General features: G+C 43.4%; 1 protein-coding gene across 6 annotated transcripts in view; it reads left to right on the top strand.

The window, feature by feature from the left end:
* Positions 1 to 18,653, top strand: part of LOC124002163 (DNA (cytosine-5)-methyltransferase 3A-like) — a 72,016-nt gene that overhangs the window by 16,990 nt on the left and 36,373 nt on the right. For all 6 annotated transcript variants that reach the window (XM_046309485.1, XM_046309484.1, XM_046309483.1 and 3 more), the window contains exon 4: positions 103 to 556. In XM_046309485.1, the coding sequence (XP_046165441.1) occupies positions 103 to 556 (454 nt within the window). The remainder of the gene's footprint in view (positions 1 to 102; positions 557 to 18,653) is intronic.

Here is an 18,653-nt window from a genome sequence, read left to right as displayed (position 1 = left end):
CATTTTCAAACATTTCTGATAACGTGAAGTGATTGGCAATAATATCAACACTCAAATATAACCTTCCTATTGTCTTGATTTATCGTCTTCCTTTGCCTGCAGGTGGAGGGCAGTGTGTCTGTGAAGGAGAGTGTGGTCAGAGGTGGGTGCAACAGTCGCACCGGGCTGGCAGCGGAGAGAGAGAGACAGTCTGTGTCTGTGGCGCAGGTGCACAATGGAGTCGTGAGCAGCGGGCACGCAGACAGAGAGAGAACCCAGGCTGGTGCCCGCTGCTGCCCCAAGCAGGACAAGAAAGCTTCAGAGAAGAACGGGTTACCAGGCGCCCCTGGTACCCCCAGTGCCCCTGCCAGCCGGGCTGAGGACGCCCCCCCCGAAACCCACACCCTCCTATGTCAGAGCCGGAGCCTGAGTCCCCCCTCCCTGGAGAACGGGTTTCTACTGAGCCGGGAGCCGAGCCGGGACGAGCAGGACGACTCTGAAAAGGACAAAGAGGAGACTCTGCCAACTCCGCCGCGCAAGAAACGAGGCAGGCGGAAACTGGAGCGCCCAACGAAATGTGAGTCGTGTCTCCTGCTTGGTTATATTATTATCTTCGTTCTCACTACTTTCTTGGCACAGCCAGCTCTGCTCTGGCACCACTGACAGCCAATGCCAAAGGAATGAAAATGAACAATGAATTCGCATTGAATGGATGTGAGCGGTTTCATGTTACTTGCTGTGGCCATTTTGAATTATTCTTTGGTCGTGTTCAGTATGGATGAATTTAACACAGTAATGTAAAACATTTGAAATAACTTGAAATAGAAAGGGGGAGAGTGAGAGAGTCCTGCTCACTGCCAGTCTGTTGTCATGACGTAAAGATTAACCAATTTGCTCGTTTCCCCTCTCCCGCGTCGTGTTCATTAGGTCACACCATAGCAAAACTGGACAGGTGTTTCAGTTTGGTGCCTATTGAACTTTACCCTGGTCACCTCTGTGGCCCCCCTCTTGTCTCTCTCCTCTCTCCTTCTCCTCCCTCTTCTCAGAGGTGCAGCCATGCTATGACCTCCGTGTTCCTCTCCCACTCTCCCTCCCCCTCTCGCCCTCTCCTCTCCCATCCCCCTACACCCCCTCTCTGTCAGAGAGGTGCAGCCTGGGTGTGACCTTGATAAGGAGTAGAGTAAATAAAGCCCTGATAGAGCCCAGAGTAGAGAGAAGAGAGAGAGAGGAGAGCTTCCGTCTCCTGGCAACCTGCCTTCCTGCCCCTGTTCTGTTCTGTTGGGGCTGTGTGTGTGTGTGTGTGTGTGTGTGTGTGTGTGTGTGTGTGTGTGTGTGTGTGTGTGTGTGTGTGTGTGTGTGTGTGTGTGTGTGTGTGTGTGTGTGTGTGTGTGTGTGTGTGTGTGTGTGTGTGTGTGTGTGTGTGTGTGTGTGTGCCCTTGTTCTGTAGGGGCCGTGCTCACAGAAGAGCTCAGGCTCAGGGAGCAGGTCTGGTGTGTGTTGTTGTGGCCGCTACTCCTTGCGCTCTGTGTGTGTGTGTGTCTCTGCCTCTGTCGGGGGCACGCCAGGTGGATGGCACACAGCCCAGAGCAGAGCCACTTACACACTGAGTCTGCACTCTAATAACCTGATACACACACTGCCCTACATGCTGTGTAGCCAGCTTCCTATCTAAATGTACCTCTCCAAAACGGCATTGCAAAATCAGTACTGGATGAATGATACAGGGATTGTATTTGGTTGTGCACATTCATTTGAAATGTAAATCACACTTTCACTGGAGTGAATAATACTGCTGTAGATAATTCAGTGTGATTATTCCGCATTCAATTAATACATTAGCTATACATTGATTAATGAATTAATCTCAGAGGAAGAGGAGAGGATGAGAGTATGGTGGATGGATGGATAGATAGGTGGAGGGATGGATCGAGGAGCGAGGGAGGGAGGGATGGATCGATAGATAACAGGCTGAATGGAAGGAGGGGGTTCTGCCATCCATCTGAAGGGCACAGCAGAGGAAGGATTGCAGCTTAGAGAGGAGGAGAAACAGAGGAATGGCATGAGCGCTAGCAATACGAGTGCTGGAGGCAAGGTATAGGATTCCTCCAAAATGCACACTGTTCCTCATTTAGTGCACTATATAGGGAATAGGGTACCATTTGGGACAGATATATAGTAGCAGGTAGCCTAGTGGTTAAGAGCATTGGGCCAGTAACCAAAGGGTTGCTGGTTCGAATCCCCTAGCCAGCAAGGTGGAAAAATCTGCCGTTCTGCCCTTGTGCAAAGGCAGTTAACCCCTGACAACAACTGTTCCCCGGGCACTGATGACATGGACGCAGATTAAGGTAGCCCCCCCTGACTAGATATCCCCTGTGCGTGACGCCAGCCAGCTCTCCCTTCTCTCCTCTCCTTGCATCGCAACAGAAACTCCCTGATCTTGGTAGCAGCCCCCAAAGTAAAGTAACCCCCACTCTGCCTGCCTCGCCCACTGGTTATGTAGTAACGTATTCACATTGAGGAAGCACAGAGAGAGAGGTTGACAGGAGAAAGGGAGAGAGGAAAATAGAGAGAGAGAGACAGAGAAAAGACAGAGGGAGGAGGGGGGGGGGAGCGAGGTGGAGGCAGAACTCGAGAGCTTACCCAAGGGACCAAGTTGAAGAGAGACAGAGAGAGAAAATAAAGAGAGAGGATCATGGTCTATCGTGTCTATGGTACTTCAGTGACAACACCAGGATAGTTGAAGGAGAAAACATGGGCTTGTTTCCCAAAAGGCATCTATTATCATATAGGACACTACTTTTGACCAGGGCCCATTTGGGCCAAAGCCATGCTGTAAGGACACTGCCCCAGGCCTTTCAGAGCTTGAGTGTTGTAATGGGGCTGAATGATACAACTCTTAAGACTACTGTGTTTAAAATGGGCCGAAATTAGTCTATGGTAATAATGTGGTTGTATTCTGTTTTTATCATTGTGTCAATCTGTTACGTGCAGCAACTACATGCAATATTGTTGTACATTTTCGATAGACATTGAAGGCTGATATGAGAACGATGTATAGTTTTTGTTAACGAGTGCCGTATCACCCCTGTTCCACAGATGCCGACATTTCAACTGTGTTTAACAACAAAACCGACACATGTGCAACTATGGGGCATAACAGATGGAGAGTTGGCTTCGAACAGATGCAAACCGAGATCTACGGCGCCAATTTAATTTATTTTTGATTTTTTACATTACTTGGAATACATTAACCAATAAAAAACATTTCTGTAGCAATGAGGTTTGGCTATAGACCCAATACATTATCACTGCATATTGGCTATGCTTGAATTGCCCTGCCAATTGTTGTTCTTCTCAGACCATTTTCTCTACATTTAATTATATATATTTTAATTACAGTAGGTATATGATCACACCGGTAATAGAGAATTTGTTGCATTACTTGTGAGGCACGGCTAAGTGAGGATAATAATTTGCTTCTTTAAAAAAAATGTTTTTTTTTACTGGACTTATGGCCTGAATCTGATGGTGAGTCTGATGCCCCGTTTACATCGTGACGTATTTCATTACGCCGTATGGAGGAGGGGGGGGGGTGGGGGGTGGGAGGGAGCAGCGGGGGAGGGGGGGAGGGAGCAGCGTAGCGCTGTGTTATTTCTCCCTCATGCACCGACTCATGTTGTTACTCCTATGAGAAAGTGAAATGTTCCTAGATTATAAAAAAAACCACAAGCTGTTAATAATAACAACGCAAGCTTATACTTATACTCAAGCTTATAACACTTTGCTATACTCATTAATTGCAGCTGCAGTGCTGGTTGTAAGCATGAGTGGAAGTAGGGGGGAACACAGGTTTTCTGGCTCATAAAAGTGTTAAACGAAGTGTTGACGGTGCTGAATAACAACGTAAACTTACTCATAAATACAGCAGCTCTTTGCTGTATTTGTTAGGTCTCTAGCTATGGTTTTAAAAGTTTTGAAATCTCACATGATCAACTTTGCTGTTTGTTCGAGGCTTCTTTTTACAGCTTGAGGAAACTGTGCAGACACAGTGATCTGAGCTATCGGATTGGCCAGCGGTAGGCCTATAGAGGCACTTGATTTGTTCGCAGAGCGTGCCGGATGGAAGGAGTTCTACCTTCAGACACTTGAAATGGTTCAAAATGGAAACACTTTGCCTTCCCGGTGCTAGGGCTGTTGAATCAAGTGCACCAACCGCCAACAAGGCAAAATGAAGAAAAATAAAAGGAACGCTTTATCGTTCTTTTTTTAACCAAAATGTTTGGTCATTGACTAATTCCTCGTCTCCAATGTTTATTGAAAACATAAATCAATTTGAACAATAAGCACTTGTTGTGTCTCAAATAGAGGTCGACCGGAATTAGGGCTGATTTCAAGTTTTCATAACAATCAGTAATCGGCCTTTTTGGACGCCGATTATGGCCGATTACATTGCAATCCAAGAAGAAACTGCGTGGCGGCTGAACACCTGTTATGTGAGTGCAGCGTTAAAAGGAATTGTGGCTGCAAGGAGTCAAGGTAAGTTGCTAGTTAGCATTAAACATTATCTTATAAATAACCTTCACATAATCACTAGTTAACTACACATGGTTGATGATATTACTAGTTTAACTAGCTTGTCCTGCTTTGCATATAATCAATGCGGTGCCTGTTAATTTATCGTCAAATCACAGCCTACTTCAACTTTGCCAAACGGGTGATGATTTAACAAAAGCTCGTTCGCGAAAAAAGCACATTCGTTGCACAAAAGTACCTAACCATAAACATCAATGCCTTTCTTCAAATCAATACACAGAAGTATATTTTTTTATACCTGCATATTTAGTTAAAAGAAGTTCATATTAGCAGGCAATATTAACTAGTGTAATTGTGTCACTTCTCTTGCGTTCAGTGTAAGCAGAGTCCGGATATATGCAACAGTATGGGCCGTCCGGCTCGTTGCGAACTAATTTGGCAGAATTTTACATAATTATGACATAACATTGAAGGTTGTGCAATGTAACAGAAATTTTTAAACTTAGGGTTGCCACCCGTTCGATAAAATACGGAATGGTTCCGTATTTCACTGAAATAATAAACATTTTGTTTTCGAAATTATAGTTTCTGGATTTGGCTCGTATTTCTGTGTTTATTATATTATAATTAAGTCTATGATTTGATATTTGATAGAGCAGTCTGACTGTGCGGTGGTAGGCAGCAACAGGTTCGTAAGCATTCATTCAAACAGTACTTTACTGCATTTGCCAACAGCTCTTAGCAATGCTTGAAGCACAGCGCTGTTTATGACTTCAAGCCCATCAACTCCCGAGATTAGTCTGGCAGTACTAAAGTGCCTATGAGAACATCCAATAGTCAAAGGTATATGAAATACAAATGGTATAGAGAGAAATAGTCGGCGCATCATAATTCCTAACTGGGAATATTGAAGAACTGGGAATATTGAACCACCAGCGCTCATATGTTCTCATGTTCTGAGCAAGGAACAAGGAGCAAGGAACTTAAACGTTAGCTTTTTTTGCATGGCACATATTGCACTTTTACTTTCTTCTCCAACGCAGTGTTTTTGCATTATTTAAACCAAATTGAACATGTCCCATTATTTATTTGAGACTAAATAGATTTTATTTATGTAAATGACTTAAATGTAATGTAAATGTTATATTAAGTTAAAATAAAAGTGTTAATTGTTCATTCAGTATTGTTGTAATTGTCATTATTACATATATATATATATATAAAAATCGGCATCGGCTTTTTTTGGTCCTCCAATAATCGGTATCGGCGTTAATAAATCATAATCTGTCGACCTCTAATCTCAAATACTTTGTTACAGTAGGTAGTTAGCTAGCTAGCTAATTTTAGCCATATTGGTATTGACATGAAATCAGTCAAAACACCACAAAACAAGACATGGTATCAAGAACAACATGAAACTAGCCAAAAACTAGTCACATACGACATGGCAGTTTCTTGTCATTTTTTGTAATTATCCGGCCATCCAGAATCACAGCAACTCACAGACATCTGCCCCCATTTAAGCGTGAGCATGATTTTCGTGACGTTGTCAGCTAACCTAGCTATGAAGACATGTAATTGTTGTTGTGAGTGTTTGTGAGGGAGTTGCTTTTCGCTTGGACCTTCTCCCTCGCTCAGCCTCTTGCTGCTGTAATGTGTGTGGTTAAAAACTCTTCATGAATCATGAATCCTAGTGGCCTAGTGAGTCTTCTAGTTTTCTAGTTGGGTAGCATCCATGCTCCTTGGCTAACCTCTGCTCTGCTCTGCTGAGCGCAGGCAAGAAAACAATGCTGCTTAGGAATGGCTAACACGCCTTTGTAGTTACAGCAGACCTGGGTTCAAATACTATTCAAAATCATTTCAAATGCTTTATCTGGGCTTGATTGAGCTTGACCGGTATAATGTAACCAATAGAATAGTTGCAGGAGTACAAGCCCCACCCATATTGCACTCCAGACAGGCTAGAGCAAGTGCCAAAGGTATTTGAAATATTCTGAATAGTGTTTGAACCAAGGGCTGATTTACAGACCTCGGTAACTCACTTCATTCAACACCAGATATGTGGGAAAACCCCATGACTATGTCCCAAATTGCACTCTATTCCCTATGTAGTTTACTACATTTGACCAGGACCCATAGGCCTCTGGTCAAAAGTAGTGTCCTATGTAAGATGTAGGGTGCCATTTTGGAAAAGTGACAGTTTCAGAAGTTAGATTTTATAGTATTAGTGGAGGAGAGGGAGTAGGCTTAACTACATTTTATTACAGGAGGCTAGAGGAAATATTTTTAGTGCAGCATTTAGCCTGCAGGAAGTGTGTCAGTTTCCGTTTCTGTACAGTTTTATCACACTACCAACGGCAATTTGCCTTTGTACTTTCAAGCCAGGTATAATGTTGAAGGTATATGTTGAGGCTCAGCGCCCTATTGTCTATCCACACGCTCACACACATGAACACACACACGCAGGATAGACATTTTCAACGAAACACTGTGCTCAAACAGGAAATGCAATACATATTTATTTGGGGTGAGGTGTAGATAGGAAACATACAGAAACATTCAGTCAGGCCAGGGAGTTGATACATATAGGAGTGATTAGGAGATTAGTTTCCAGTGTACTTCATTTGATAGTGCCCTTATGTTGAAGTAGTGAAGAAAAGTGCTGAGGCTACTATCACTGCTATTACTATTCCAACGAAGTCATTGGAACGACATTGTTGCAGAATTCATGCAGCAAGTTGTGATTCATTATGAAGGAGGCAGAGTGTTTTAACCCTATCCCAAAGCTTAACCTTTACCTTAACCATTTGGAATGAGTGCCTAACCTTAACCCTTAATGTAGTGCACATAGGTGCCTTTGCCTGCCGTTTCGCCCTTGAGCAAGGTAACGCTCCTTAACCCCCCACAACAACAGCTCCCCGAGCGCCCAATGTGGCAGCCCCCGCACCTCTCCAAAACCTCTATATGTATGCGTGTCTTTCGGAGGGGTTGGGTTGGACCTGGTGTGCAATTAACTAAAGTGATCTTCATGTTAACGTACTCAAAATGGCATGTACCATTGGCCACCAGTTGGTGTAGCGCACGTGTCCACACTAGCCCGATTTCATCAAGTGCGTGGAGATCGCAGAAGAGATTTTATGTGGGCCTACAGTGGCCTACAGTCACACAAGAGAAGCAGTGAGTATGTGACAGTGTTGTTGTTTTGTTCTGCTTAGTGTCAAGGGGTTGTGAGGTGGGAGGAGCTATGGTAATAACAGCCAGCTGTGGCTCTCCTCTCATCTCCACTCCTCTCCTCCCCCTCTTCTCCTCTCTACTCACCCTCTTCTCTTCCCCCCATTCTCCTCCCCTGATGGTATGTCATCCAAAGTCAAACATTAGACTGTTAAAACATTTGCATGGAGAAAAGAACCAGGTCTGGACGGATTTCCCATAAAATTGCATTCAACATTCTGGGACAAAGTTGTGCTCTATTTACTCAAATGACAACACTCAATTCAGTACTTCCTAGTTCCATGTATCAAACAGTTATTTCAGTTATATTTAAACAGGAACATCTGGAGAGTCACTTGGAGATTACAGACCTATACAGTAAGTTAAATCAATTGTGAATAAAATATCAACAAAACTCATAAGCAACAGAATAGCAAAAGTCTTGCCAGACCAGATACATATGAATCCAATGGGATTCATTAAAAATAGATAGTTAGTAACAAATACAACAACATGTTTTAGTATAATACAATAGGCAAAAAAACAAGATGTAGATTTATCAATATTGGCTGTTGATGCTGAAATGGCTTTCGACCATCTTGTATGGCCTTTTCTATTCAAAACTTTGGAAGCCTTCAACTTTCCAGCTAAAATGTAAAAATCATACAAATATGATATAAATATCCTAGAAATATACACAAAAAACATTATCTGATGAATTCGCTTTAGAAAGGGGCACAAGACAGGGATGTTTTCTCTCCTCCCTCCTGTTTGTACTTAGGTTGGCATTTATTGTCATGAATCTTGCCCTGAAGGCAGCTCTGTAGGGTTGTCACTAACTGGTACAGCCACAAAGTCATAACCCTAACCCTAACCTTAACCACACTGCTAACCCTAATGCCTAACCCTAACCTTAAATTAAGACCAAAAAGCACATTTTTGTTTGCATGAGATGTTACAATATAGCCAATTTTGACTTTTCAGCTGGCCCATCAAGCTGAAATCGCTCAGTTCTGCCTCCAGGGCAAGATTCATGACAATAAATGTCAACCTGCTGTTTACACTGGCAATTGAACCGCTTGCAGAAAGAATTAGACAGGACCCAAACGTAACAGGTGTCGGTATTGGTAAGCATGAATATCAACTAAATGTATTTGCGGACGATCTCCTGATATGCCTGACATACCTGATATTTTCAAAATACTCTAAAATCTCAGGATATAAAAACCCACCCCTATGGAATAATCCTTGCATATCTTTTCAGAATTCACTGATAAATTTCCCACGTGGAAAACCAAGGGCACAGAAACCGTAAATTACTTGGTAATGGGAAATCAAATGATTTCCATGACAGAATTAAAAAGCAAGTTTGAACAGACTAATATAGAGATTTTCAAATACTTGCAACTTAAAAGTCGATCTGAAATCTATTTGAGTCCGAAAATGATACTCGTATCATAGGTAAGATATGCAAAGATTGCAGAGAGCCTATCCAACTGACGATCTCTGAGAAAAAAAAAAAATTGGAACCAAGATCTAAAAAGAACTGATATTGGCACATGATGGAGGTAGTGTTGGAACATAACTAATGAGATTACAGTTAATGAGAATGTATGCATAGTCCAGTATAAACAAATGTATAGAATACAAGAATACAAGAGACAAAATTCACAAATTCTACAGCACAACGACAGAGTCCTGTATTTTTCAAAGACGTGTCATATGAATGTGCGGTGAGATACCTACTGTGTTGGTTAATTCTTTTAGAAAAATGTTTTACTTAGAAACTGGAAATCGAATGATCCTCCTTCGTTTAAGCGGCGATCAGCAGTGGAAACAATAACAAAGCCCCACCCCTTGTTTCGGTAAAAAGCTGAGTGATTGGGCTAATTAAACGTAACCACTCTCAATTTCATAGACAGAGCTATGGATGCAAACTTGTTTAAACCATGTTTTGGGGCTATAGAGTGATTGGTTTACATGTACTTTGTTTGCAGACATTGGAGTAAAACAAGCTTATATTTTGGGTTCTGGTGGAGGGTATGACAGTTGAACTAAGCACTTGATGCATTTATAAGTTCTACTCTTCAAGAATCCATTTTTTGTATTTATTTAGTGCTCCCCAAGGCAGCAGCTGCTCTTCCTGGGGTCCAAACACATTAAGGCACTTACATCAAACAAAAGATGAAACAGGACCTCATTATTACGCCACTGTGTATATACAATACAAAATGTATAATAACACCGTACAACAATATTACAATGTACGTATGTGTAGAGTGCGGGTTGTAGCGTGTGTCCGTATACGTGTGTCTTTAGCTGTGTGTATGTATCTCTCTTCACAGTCCCCGCTGTTCCATAAGATGTATGTTTTATCATGTAAAAACACTGCTTGCATCAGTTTACTGATGTGGAATACAGTTCCATGTGGTCTTGGTTCTATGTAGTACTGTGCGCCTCCCGTAGTCTGTCCTGGACTTGGGGACTGTGAAGAGACCTCTGGAGGCATGTCTTGTGGGGTATGCGTGTGTGTGTCTGAGCTGTGTGCTAGTAGTTTAAACAGACACCTCAGTGCACTCAGCATGTCAACACTTCTTACAAAAACAAGTAGTGATGAAGTCAATCTCTCCTCCACTTTGAGCCAGGAGAGTTTTACTTGCATATTGTCAACGTTGGCTCTCCGTGTACATTTAAGGGGCAGGCGTGCTGTCCTGTTCTGAGCCAATTGTAGTTTTCCGAGGTCCCTCTTTTTGGCACCTGACCACACGACTGAACAGTAGTCCAGGTGCGATTAAACTAGGGCCGTAGGACCTGCCTTTGTTGATAGTGTTTTTAAGAAGGCAGAGAAGCACTTTATTATGGACAGACTTCTCCCCATTTGAGCTACTATTGTATCAACATGTTTTGACCATGACAGTTTTACAATCCAGTGTTACTCCAAATCAAATTGAATTTGTAACATGCACCGAATACAACAGTAGACCTTACAGTGAAATGCTTACCTACAAGCCCTTAACCAACAATATATATATATACAGGGGGTACCGGTACAGAGTCAATGTGGAGGCTATATACAGGGGGTACCGGTACAGAGTCAATGTGGAGGCTATATACAGGGGGTACCGGTACAGAGTCAATGTGGAGGCTATATACAGGGGGTACCGGTACAGAGTCAATGTGGAGGCTATATACAGGGGGTACCGGTACAGAGTCAATGTGGAGGCTATATACAGGGGTACCGGTACAGAGTCAATGTGGAGGCTATATACAGGGGTACCGGTACAGAGTCAATGTGGAGGCTATATACAGGGGTACCGGTACAGAGTCAATGTGGAGGCTATATACAGGGGGTACCGGTACAGAGTCAATGTGGAGGCTATATACAGGGGGTACCGGTACAGAGTCAATGTGGAGGCTATATACAGGGGGTACCGGTACAGAGTCAATGTGGAGGCTATATACAGGGGTACCGGTACAGAGTCAATGTGGAGGCTATATACAGGGGGTACCGGTACAGAGTCAATGTGGAGGCTATATACAGGGGGTACCGGTACAGAGTCAATGTGGAGTCTATATACAGGGGGTACCGGTACAGAGTCAATGTGGAGGCTATATACAGGGGGTACCGGTACAGAGTCAATGTGGAGGCTATATACAGGGGGTACCGGTACAGAGTCAATGTGGAGGCTATATACAGGGGGTACCGGTACAGAGTCAATGTGGAGGCTATATACAGGGGGTACCGGTACAGAGTCAATGTGGAGGCTATATACAGGGGGTACCGGTACAGAGTCAATGTGGAGGCTATATACAGGGGGTACCGGTACAGAGTCAATGTGGAGGCTATATACAGGGGTACCGGTACAGAGTCAATGTGGAGGCTATATACAGGGGGTACCGGTACAGAGTCAATGTGGAGGCTATATACAGGGGGTACCGGTACAGAGTCAATGTGGAGGCTATATACAGGGGTACCGGTACAGAGTCAATGTGGAGGCTATATACAGGGGGTACCGGTACAGAGTCAATGTGGAGGCTATATACAGGGGGTACCGGTACAGAGTCAATGTGGAGGCTATATACAGGGGGTACCGGTACAGAGTCAATGTGGAGGCTATATACAGGGGGTACCGGTACAGAGTCAATGTGGAGGCTATATACAGGGGGTACCGGTACAGAGTCAATGTGGAGTCTATATACAGGGGGTACCGGTACAGAGTCAATGTGGAGGCTATATACAGGGGGTACCGGTACAGAGTCAATGTGGAGGCTATATACAGGGGTACCGGTACAGAGTCAATGTGGAGGCTATATACAGGGGGTACCGGTACAGAGTCAATGTGGAGGCTATATACAGGGGTACCGGTACAGAGTCAATGTGGAGGCTATATACAGGGGTACCGGTACAGAGTCAATGTGGAGGCTATATACAGGGGGTACCGGTACAGAGTCAATGTGGAGGCTATATACAGGGGGTACCGGTACAGAGTCAATGTGGAGGCTATATACAGGGGGTACCGGTACAGAGTCAATGTGGAGGCTATATACAGGGGGTACCGGTACAGAGTCAATGTGGAGGCTATATACAGGGGGTACCGGTACAGAGTCAATGTGGAGGCTATATACAGGGGTACCGGTACAGAGTCAATGTGGAGGCTATATACAGGGGTACCGGTACAGAGTCAATGTGGAGTCTATATACAGGGGTACCGGTACAGAGTCAATGTGGAGGCTATATACAGGGGTACCGGTACAGAGTCAATGTGGAGGCTATATACAGGGGGTACCGGTACAGAGTCAATGTGGAGGCTATATACAGGGGGTACCGGTACAGAGTCAATGTGGAGTCTATATACAGGGGGTACCGGTACAGAGTCAATGTGGAGTCTATATACAGGGGGTACCGGTACAGAGTCAATGTGGAGGCTATATACAGGGGTACCGGTACAGAGTCAATGTGGAGGCTATATATAGGGGTACCGGTACAGAGTCGATGTGGAGGCTATATACAGGGGGTACCGGTACAGAGTCAATGTGGAGGCTATATACAGGGGTACCGGTACAGAGTCAATGTGGAGGCTATATACAGGGGGTACCGGTACAGAGTCAATGTGGAGGCTATATACAGGGGTACCGGTACAGAGTCAATGTGGAGGCTATATACAGGGGGTACCGGTACAGAGTCAATGTGGAGGCTATATACAGGGGGTACCGGTACAGAGTCAATGTGGAGGCTATATACAGGGGGTACCGGTACAGAGTCAATGTGGAGACTATATACAGGGGCTACTGGTACAGAGTCAATGTGGAGGCTATATACAGGGGGTACCGGTACAGAGTCAATGTGGAGGCTATATACAGGGGGTACCGGTACAGAGTCAATGTGGAGGCTATATACAGGGGGTACCAGTACAGAGTCAATGTGCGGGGTACCGGTTAGTCGAGGTAACTGAGGTAATATGTACATGTAGGTAGAGGTAAAGTGACTATGCATGGCTAATAAACAGAGAGTAGCAGCAGTGTAAAAATGGGGTGTGTGGTGGGGATAATGCAAATAGTTTGGGTAGCCATTTGATTAACTGTTCAGCAGTCTTATGGCTTGGGGGTAGAAGCTATTAAGAAGCCTTTTGGACCTAGACTTGGTGCTCCGGTACCGGTTGCCGTGCGCAATCAGAGAGAATAGTCTATCACTAGGGTGGCTGGAGTCCTTGGCAATTTGTTGGGCCTTCCTCTTACACCGCCTGGTATAGAGGTCCTGGATGGCAGGAAGCTTGGCCCCAGTGATGTACTGGGCCGTATGCACTACCCTTTGTAGTGCCTTGCGGTCGGAGGCTGAGCATTTGCCATACCAGGTGGTGATGCAACCAGGATCTGAGGACCCAAATCTTTTCAGTCTTTTGAGGGGGAATAGGTGTTGTCATGCCCTCTTCACGAACAGTTTAGTCACATCAACTTGCTCAATTTCACCATTATTCATTACAGTATTTAGTTGAGGTTTAGGGTTTAGTGAATGATTGGTCCCAAATACAATGCTTTTAGTTTTTGAAATATTTAGGACTAACTTATTCCTTGCCACCCTTTCTGAAACTAACTGCAGCTCTTTGTTAAGTGTTGCAGTGATTTCACTAACTGTAGTAGCTGATGTGTATAGTGTTGAGTCATCCGCATACATAGACACACTGGCTTTTCTCAAAGCCAGTGGCATGTCAGTAGTAATGATTGAAAAAGTAAGAGGCCTAGACAGCTGTCCTGGGGAATTCCTGATTCTACCTATATTATGTTGGAGGCTTCCATTACAGAACACCCTCTGTGTTCTGTTAGACATTTAACTCTTTATCCACAATATAGTAAGGGTTGTAAATCCATAACACATAAGTTTTTCCAGCAGCAGACTATGATGGATAATGGCAAAAGCATCACTGAAGTCTACCAAAACAGTTCCCACAATCTTTTCATTATCAATTTCTTTCAGCCAATCATCAGTCATTTGGGTAAGTGCCGTGCTTGTTGAATGTGATCTGTTGTCAATTTGTTTACAGTAAAATAGCATTGTATCTGGTCAAACACAATTTTTCCAAAAGTTTAAACAGGCTGATTGGTTGGCTATTGGAGCCAGTAAAGGGGGCTTTACTATTCTTGGGTAGATTTTCTATCCAAGTTGTCAGACCCTGGTGGCTTGTCATTGTTGATAAACAACAATATTTTTTTTACCTCTTCCACACTCACTTTATGGAACTAAAATCACAATGTTTGTCTTTCTTAGTTGTATCAGTTACACTTGGATGTGTAGTGTCTGCATTTGTTGTTGTCATGCTAATCTTGCCAATGAAAAAAATCAATAAAGTAATTGGCAATATCAGTGGGTTTTGTGATGAATGAGCCATCTGATTCAATTAATAATGGAGCTGAGTTTGCCTTTTTGCCCAACATTTAATGTAAGGTGCTTCACAGTTTTTACTATCATTCTTTATATAATTTATCTTTGTTTCATAGTATAGTTTCTTATTTTTATTCAGTTTAGTCACATGATTTCTCAATTTGCAGTTCCTTTGCCAATTGGTTGTGCAGCCAGACTTATTTGCCATTCCTCTTGACTCATCCCTCTCAACCATAACATTTTACAATTCCTCATCAATCCACGGAGATTTAACACTATTTACAGTCATTTTTTTTAATGTGTGCATGCTTATTAGTAACTGGAATAAGCAATTTCATAAATGTGTGAAGTGCAGCATCTGGTTGCTCCTCATTACACACCACAAAACAGCAAATATTCTTTACATCATCAACATAAGAATCACAACAAAACTTATTTTATGACCTCTTATACACTATATTAGGCCCAGCCTTTGGGACTTTGGTTTTTCTAGATTGGCTACTATATTGTGATCTCTATATCTGATGGATTTGGATACTGCTTTAAAGCAAATGCCTTCAGCATTAGTAAAGATATGATCAATACATGTTGATGATTTCATTCCTGTGCTGTTTGTAAATACCCTGGTAGGTTGACTGACAACCTGAATCAGGTTACAGGTACTGGTTACAGTTTGAAGCTTTTTCTTGAGTGGGCAGATTGATGAAAGCCAGTCAATATTTAAATCACCCAGAAAATATACATCTCTGTTGATATCACATACATTATCAAGCATTTCACACATATTATCCAGATACTAAATGTTAGCACTTGGTGGTTTATAGCAGCTTCCCATATTAATTGGCTTTAGATGAGGCAGATGAACCTGTAGCCATGTTACTTCAACAGTATTTATGAGTTAAGTTTTACAGGAGTGTGGTTCTGATTATTAACAGCTACACCTCCACCATTGGCATTTCTGTATTTTCTGTAGCCAAGATGATTCGGATGGACTCTATCATTCCTGTAGAATATCTTCTGTTTCCAGAAGGTGTCAAAAGTTAATTGTAAAAGTGATTACACCAGAGAGCTAAGTAATATTTTAGCCGGCCCAACGATGGTAAAATAATTGGCTGCTTTTTGAAATCTTTCGGTGCTAGAATCAATTCTTTAAAGTCAATTTTCAGAAGTTCTGAGCTAGCCCTCCTAATGTCGTTTCACCCGACATGGACTACAACAGCGTCAGCTTCCGGCAACTGTCGTAGAATGGTTGTAAGCAGCTGTGTAATGTCCTGTACCCGTGCCCCAGGATAGCACAGGGTTTTTGCCCCGGTAATCATGATATTCCTTATGATAGAACTGCCGATGATGAAAGCTGCTGCTGAAGAGGTCAGGCTCTTCTCTCGCCATGAGTGGTTTCGCAAACTCCTCGAGGACAGAGGAGTTTGCCCGATAGACCCGAGCCAGCAGTAGTATCCATGGTGGATGATGAATGAGCTGGAGTCTCAAGACAGCCTCACTGTCTGTTGAATGTGGGAGCTCTGAGGATCTGAGCCAGAGGTAGAAGCCATCGGTGAGGGATCCAGAACAGAGGGCGAAGGCGCAGGTACCTCCGGGTACCTTCGAAGCCCCCAGGGAGGAACTTGCCAAGTCTCTGGATCCAGGGCGGTGAAGCTGTTTCTAGTCTGTGTCCGGTCCGAGCTTAACATCTCCAAGGAAGCCCCCCTTTCCAGAGGATGCTGTTTTTGATTTCCACGGCGGGTGACATACAGTACATTCAGAAAGTATTCAGACCACTTCCCTTTTTCCACATTCTGTTACATTACAGCCTTATTCTAAAATGGATTAAATAATATTTTTTCCTCATTAATTTACATACAATACCCAATAATGACAAAGAGAAAACAGGTTTTTATTAAATATAAAAAACAGAAATACCTTATTCGCAAAAGTATTCAGACCCTTTGCTATGAGACTCGAAATTGAGCTCAGGTGCATCCTGTTTCCATTGATCATCCTTGAGATGTTTCTACAATTGATTAGCGTCCACCTGTGGTAAATTCAATTGATTGGACATGATTTGGAAAGGAACACAACTCTCTATATAAGGTCCCACAGTTGACAGTGCATGTCAGAGCAAAAACCAAGCCATAAGGTTGAAGGAATTGTCCGTAGAGCTCCGAGACAGGATCGTGTCGAGGCACAAAACCAAAACAGTTCTGTAGCAGTGAAGGTCCCCAAGAACACAGTGGTCTCCATCATTCTTAAATGGAAGACGTTTGGAACCACCAAGACTCTTCCTATAGCTGGCCCCGCCCAGCCAAACTGAGCTATCTGGGGAGAAGGGCCTTGGTCGTGGAGGTGACCATGAACCTGATGGTCACTCTGAAAAAGCTCCAGAGTTCTTCTGTGGAGATGGGAGAACCTTCCAGAAGGATAACCATCTCTGCAACACCACCAATCAGGCCTTTATGGCAGAGTGGCCAGACGGAAGCCACTCCTCAGTAAAGGGCACATGACTGCTTGCTTGGAGGACTCTGACCATGAGAAACAAGATTCTCTGATCTGATGAAACCAAGATTGAATTCTTTGACCTGAATGCAAAGTGTGAAGTCTGGAGGAAACCTGGCACCATCCCTACAGTGAAGCATGGTGGTGGCAGCATCATGCTGTGGGGATGTTTTTCAGAGGCAGATACTGGAAGACTTGTCAGGATCGAGGGAAAGATGAACAGAGCAAAGTACAGAGAGATCCTTTTTTTGTATTATTTTAACCCCCGTTTTCTCCCCAATTTCTATCTTGTCTCATCGCTGCAACTCCCCAACTGCCTCGGGAGGCGAAGGTCGAGTCATGCGTCCTCCGAAACATGACCACCAAACCGCACTTCTTAACACCCGCCGGCTTAACCCGGAAGCCAGCCCTATGGGACTCCCGATCACGGCCGGTTGTGATAAAGCACGGGATCGAACCTGGGTCTGTAGTGATGCAATCTAGCAATGTGATGCAGTGCCTTAGAACGCTGCGCACTCGGGAGGCCCCAGTACAGAGAGATCATTGATGAAAACCTGCTACAGTGCGCTCAGGACCTCAGACTGGGGCGAAGGTTCACCTAAGCACACAGCCAAGACAATGCAGGAGTGGCTCAAACTAACTGCAGCTCTTTGTTAAGTCTCTGAATTCTGTGACCCGTAGTTTTCCCTGAACTGGTAACCTAACCAGATAAAACTCCAGAACTTTTACGGTATGACTGAGTTTTTCTAATCAGGTTTTTTTTTAAAGCTAGAAAATCCCATGTCCTTCTGTTCTGGAGGATGAAAACCCTGTCAAACTGCAGAAATCTTGTACTTGTTCATATTAATTATATTTTAAAGGACTAGAGGAATTTCTTATACACAGACACAGAAAAAGCAACATGATTGGACAATAAAACTCACAGGGCTGAGTCGTGTAGTCCTGCCCTATGCAACTGTAAGCCTAATAAAAAATGTACTCACATGCTATGTTATTTTGTTTATTCATTAATTCTAGTTAATAATTGTGGATTAAAAAAGTCTAGGTAGCCTAGTCAGCCTGAGTTTGAATACAAATCAAATGGATCCCATTGACGTTTTCTCACAAACAAATGGGCTATAAATACACAACGTTACTGCTTCGTTTACCCTGGCCAGAGGGACAGGGTGCATAGTAGGCTAGACTATGCAACTGCTGTTAGTAGCTTTCAGTTGATCAGACTGAAAAATAGTCTAGTTTCCATGCAATACAGCATGTCAGATCACGTGTGTTTAGGTATCTAGGCTGCTACATTTATGTAAGTTTTTGCTTGTGTCTGTCGGGAGTGATGTGTTTATCGCGCTAGCTAAATAAATATCGGAGGAAAGTGGAGAGCAAGCCTTGAGTTCTGTGCAACCTGAGATTTCTGTGAATCTGATTGCTCAAGACACACAAAGAGCCTACTTATTGTGCGCGAGTTGACAAATGATGAGGCAGATCAGTCTAAAAAAAACAAAGCTTTGCTTATTGAAGCTTTGCGTCAATATATTTTACAAAAGTAAATCAAAAGTGGTGTCACACCTGA

The sequence above is a fragment of the Oncorhynchus gorbuscha genome, linkage group LG17 (genome assembly GCF_021184085.1).
Source record: "Oncorhynchus gorbuscha isolate QuinsamMale2020 ecotype Even-year linkage group LG17, OgorEven_v1.0, whole genome shotgun sequence".
NCBI lineage: Eukaryota > Metazoa > Chordata > Actinopteri > Salmoniformes > Salmonidae > Oncorhynchus > Oncorhynchus gorbuscha.
The sequence above is the reverse complement of the archived record's forward strand: the minus strand, read 5'-3'. Positions and strand labels throughout refer to the sequence as shown.